Raw genomic sequence first — 4,793 nt, 5'->3', positions numbered from 1 at the left:
AGTACAATTTAGCCAATGAAAATTAATAGAGCAATCCCGCAATTTAATCACTTGCCTGCAATAGTGTAAACAAAATACATGCCTCAACTAATTGTATCAAATTCCACATGACAATTTAACTTAACTAGGGTTACGTAATGCTGAATTAACATTTATTTTGATGCTAGCTGCTAGTTGAAGAAGGCTTTACATGTATAATCTCATTCACGATGGAATTATCTCCAAAAGCAAAAAAAAAAAAAAAAAAGAAAAGAAAAAAGTGCTCCAATTGTATTAAAATCATTTCGGTAGTCGGTGATCAATTTGCTTACAGTGGTGGCACGAAACGGATCGGCGAGTTACGCCTGCAGGGTGCGTGCAGAGATCTCCTGGGCGACCGACCGCATAGAAGGGCGGGAGTCTGGGGAGGTGCGGGTGCAGGCGAGCGCGACCTTAACAATGAACGCCACCTCCTCGGCTAGTTGTCCGGTCGGAGGGGGCAACCGCTGATCCAACACATCTTGTAGTAAAAGATCGTCGGCATCGGATGAAGAAGAGATGGTCGACGGTCGAGCTGAAACGAGGTCCCCCGGATGCTTCCCCATCATCACTTCTAGTGCTACAATTCCGAAGCTGTACACATCGCATTTCTCCGTGACCTTCATAGTGTACGCCAACTCTGCAAAAGAGTAACAACATGCAATTCCCCTAAAGCGACGAAAACGAGTATAAATTATCAATACTAGTGATCGACGTCCAAGGTGGCTTGCATGAATGAATGAATGAATTGCACGAGATGCCTAGTGGATGCTTACATAAGCAGAACTGATGCACCAAAAAGAAAGAAAAAAAAAAAAAAAATTAGAAGCTCAAGAAATTGAAATGAGCAGATGAAAAAAACTTACCTGGTGCCATATAGCCGTAAGAGCCTGCAACTGATGTCCAACTAATGGAACCCAGCCTTAGCAACTTTGCAGTACCGAAATCCGCTATCCGCGGCTCGTATTCGGACTCCAGCAAGATGTTATTCACCGAGATGTCGCGGTGAACTATCGGCCGTGTACAATCATGGTGCAAATAGGCCAAAGCATGGGCCACACCCTGAATCACCTTCACCCTCATGGCCCAATTTAGCTTCTTGCCCTCTTCCTCACTATAAAGCACGTTTCCCAAACTACCCTTTTCAATATACTCATACACCAAGTACACGTACCCACTCCTCACGCAGAACCCATGAAGCTTCACAATGTTCCGATGCCGCACTTCGGTGAGGGCGCGGATCTCATTCTCGAAGCTCTTCTTGTTGATCTCGGATACATCGCCAGGCTCGGCCACCTGGAGGCATTTCACAGCGACCACCGGGCCCGCCGCGAGCTCGGCTTTGTAGACACTACCGAAACCTCCTTCGCCTATGCGGTAGACCTCATTGAAGTTGTCTGTGGCATTCATAATGTCCAAAAATGAAAATTTACCCTCCCTTTCCCATATCAATGATTCCCATATGTCCTTGGTCACACTCTCTGTCTCCAAATATTCTCTAGGACCCTTTCTGCAAAATAATATGACTATGATAACTGTGATTGCTAAGACCAAAATTGCTACAATTGGGACAATAACAGCAATGACCCGTGTTCTCTTGTGGTGCTTATCAGAATTGCTGCTGGAGGAAGCAGACGGGCATGAAGCTAAGCCTTGAACATGTCCGCACAAGCCGAGGTTCCCAACATAGGCAGCGGAAGTTGCATTCTGAAAAGCTCTTCCGGGCGGAATCGCGCCGCTAAGCTGGTTGTCTGAGAAATCAACAGAGTCGAGGCTTAACATGTTGGAAAATGTTGCCGGGATTTGACCTGAGAGGTCATTGTGCGAGACATTAAGCTTCTGAAGCGCAGAGAGCTTATCGAGATTTGACGGGATCAGCCCGGAGAGCGAATTGCTGCTCAAATCCAACAAAATTTGCAGTAGAACCAAGTTCCCAATCTGATATGGTATACCTCCTGATAACCCATTTTTGCTCATATCGAGCAGCAAAAGCTGATTCAAATTGCCAAGTTCGGGCAGAATGGGGCCTGTGAGCTTGTTCGCTGATAGATCGAGGGATTGTAATCGATTGATGTTGCCCAAATGGGAAGGGACTAGACCTGTTAACATATTATCACTCAGATTGAGTTTGTACAAGAACTTAAGCTGTCCCAATTCGGGCGGAATGGACCCTGTCAAGAGGTTGGAACTTAGGCTGAGATCCTGCATATTGGTCATGTTGCCAATTGATGCAGGAATTTCACCTGATATGCTATTACCATCCAAGTGCAAGTAAGTCAGATTCTTACACTCCGCCCAGTCGGACGAAATCGTGCCGGTCAATCCGTTCCCAGTGAGATCCAGGTACAGAAGATCCGGGTGGACTCCAAAAGCCTCCGATATGTCGCCAGTGAAGTGGTTGTGCTCCAGCCGGACGCGAACCAGATTCGAGCAGTTATGCAGGCAAGGTGGAAGCTGGCCCGAGAAGTTGTTGTTGTTCGCAGTGAAGTACGCTAGCGCAAAGCCCCTGCACAGGCTCTGTGGCAGCTCCCCTGTGAAGCTGTTATGGGAGAAGCTGACATCTGTTAACTGCAGATTGTTCACTCCGAGGTCTGCAGGGATTCTGCCGGTGAGATTGTTGTTGAATACCGAGAGGGTCGCGAGATTTGGGAGCTTCGAAATAGATGTCGGCAATTCGCCTTCTAGTTGGTTGGTGTTTATATCTAACACGGTTAGCGCCGTCAAGTTCCCAATCTCTTCCGGTATTGAACCTGTAAGGTTGTTGTAGAAGAGTGCTAAACGGGTGAGTTGCTTGAGATTTCTGATCGACCGAGGGATGGGACCGGTGAGCTGGTTCATCGAAAGATCCAGATTCGTCAAGCTAACTAAATTTCCAATCTCTGGCGGGATCACGCCAGAAAGGTTATTGATGTAAAGGAAAAGAACTAAGAGCCTTTTAGCGGATCCGATCTCCGGCGGGATCGGCCCGGCGAACGTGTTGTTTTGTATCTGAAAGGAGATGAGCTCGGGCCAGTTTGTGAACAGGTCCGGCAGGATCCCGCCGGAGAGCAAATTGGTCGAAATGCCGAACTCCCTCATTTTCGTGAGGTTCGAAAAGGACTTGGGCAGCTCGCCCGTGAGAAGGTTGTTGGATAAGTCTATGAAGTTGAGGTCAGTACAGAGGCTCAGGTCTTGCGGAACGGTGGAGTTCAATCCGGCAGAGTGAAGGTCCAGGCGTTGGAGCAATCCGAGGCGGCCGAGGGACGCGGGGATCGGCCCGGGTAAAGAATTGCTAAAGAGCTCGAGAATTCGGAGGGTGGAGATGGACCCGAGCACCGGGGGTATCCCGCCGGTGAGATTGTTGGCTCCGAGACGCAGGTCCCGGAGCCGCGAAAGCTTGGTGAGGGACGCCGGAATGTTTCCGGCGAAGCTATTGTAGGTGAGGTTGAGGTACTCAAGATGGGGTAAATCCGTGGAAATCGAATCCGGTATAGGGCCCGAGAATGCGTTTTGCGAGAGATCGAGGTAAGTGAGGTTCGTGCAGTTGAGGATGAACTGCGGGAACTGCATTGTTAAGGAGTTGAGGAACAGGGAGAGATGCGTCACGGAAGGCATGGCCGAGAATTTTTGGTAGTCCGGATTTGCCAAGTAATTCGAGCCGAGGTCAAAGTAGTGCACCTTGGGGAGGTAGCTGAGCTGGAAGGGGATGGGCCCGGCGAGGTTGTTGTTGTAGAGACGGAGGTCGAGGAGCTCAGAGAGCCGCCCGATCTCCGGGGGGATCGGGCCGGCGAAACCGTTGCTGCCGAGGTCCAAGCGAGTGAGACATTTGATAACTAGCATACTACAACTCTTAAAGTTCGCCGAGCAAATCTCGAGCTCGAGCGAGCTGAGCTTTAATCCGAGCGAGCTCGAGTCGAGCTTAATTAAAGTTAGGTTCGAACTCGAATTTAAATCCGAGCTTTAATTAAAGTTCGGCTTAAACTCGGTTCTATTCGAGCGAGCTCAAATCGAGCAAAGGTGGGGATGTTGAGTGATATCATTTTTTTTTTTTTTTTTTTTTTTTGTCCCTCTCCCCTTTTTTAAAAGCAACATGGATCACATATAATTTCGAGGTATACAGTATGTCATATGCTACTAACAACTTTATAAATTACTAATTATAGTGTTTTATTATATACTATATATATTATACATATTATATTTTATAAATTTATTAAATAATATAATGCTTTTAAATAAAGAATATATAAAAAATCTTAACCAAATGCCACGTAGCCTACGTAGGTTGTAACAAAAACTTGTAAAACGTACGAGAGTAACCGAGCAGAGAATCTGCTACTGTACCAAATTACATTTCGGTAAAAGTGCTACGCTACTTTCACCGTTTAATACACAAAATAATATCTATCTATCCTTGCTTTATTATTTATAATTAACCAATCTACAAAAAGTCATCCAGATAGTGTTGAGGGAGGTCGGAGTAGAATCTACCTTTAGAGGAATTGGTAATTAATTAATTTATCGTATTTTTGAGATGCGATGAGAAAATTTCCTACATTTTCTTAAGTATAATCTGATCATTACAGTTGACTATAAGAATTTGAAAATTAGGTTTTAAAAAAATTATTTATGTAGTATAAAAACTTGAGTACGCCCAAGTGTAGCAAAACACCTTGGAAAGATCCTATTCATGCGCTTTAAGGAAAGCGTCATCGAGAGAACAACCACCTTTGTTTGATTAATTCTGGGGTGGTTTTTATTTTTTTTGGCTGTTCCCGGTTAAACACTTCTCATAA

The 4,793-nt window shown here is 45.8% G+C and overlaps 1 protein-coding gene across 2 annotated transcripts; it reads right to left on the bottom strand.

The window, feature by feature from the left end:
* Nucleotides 228-3,668, bottom strand: LOC109708315 (MDIS1-interacting receptor like kinase 2-like). Of its 2 annotated transcripts, none has more exons than XM_020230019.1 (2): nucleotides 885-3,668; nucleotides 228-658 (listed from the first exon to the last, which is right to left on the bottom strand). In XM_020230019.1, exons 1-2 carry the CDS (start codon nucleotides 3,610-3,612, stop codon nucleotides 339-341), a joined length of 3,048 nt encoding a protein of 1,015 aa, XP_020085608.1. In that variant the 5' UTR covers nucleotides 3,613-3,668; the 3' UTR covers nucleotides 228-338. The 2 variants fall into 2 exon arrangements, with proteins under 2 accessions (XP_020085608.1, XP_020085609.1); XM_020230020.1 differs by having other exon boundaries at nucleotides 490-687.

Source organism: Ananas comosus, linkage group 3 (genome assembly GCF_001540865.1).
Source record: "Ananas comosus cultivar F153 linkage group 3, ASM154086v1, whole genome shotgun sequence".
Taxonomy (NCBI): Eukaryota; Viridiplantae; Streptophyta; class Magnoliopsida; order Poales; family Bromeliaceae; genus Ananas; species Ananas comosus.
This window is presented reverse-complemented; position numbering and strand designations above follow the sequence as displayed.

Bases quoted from the DNA above. Each gene is read 5' to 3' on its own strand.
- LOC109708315 (XM_020230019.1), bottom strand. From the start codon at position 3,612: ATGCCTTCCGTGACGCATCTCTCCCTGTTCCTCAACTCCTTAACAATG. The intron at 659-884 runs GTAAGTTTTTTT...ACTCTTTTGCAG, and splicing joins TTACGGCTATATGGCACCAG to AGTTGGCGTACACTATGAAG.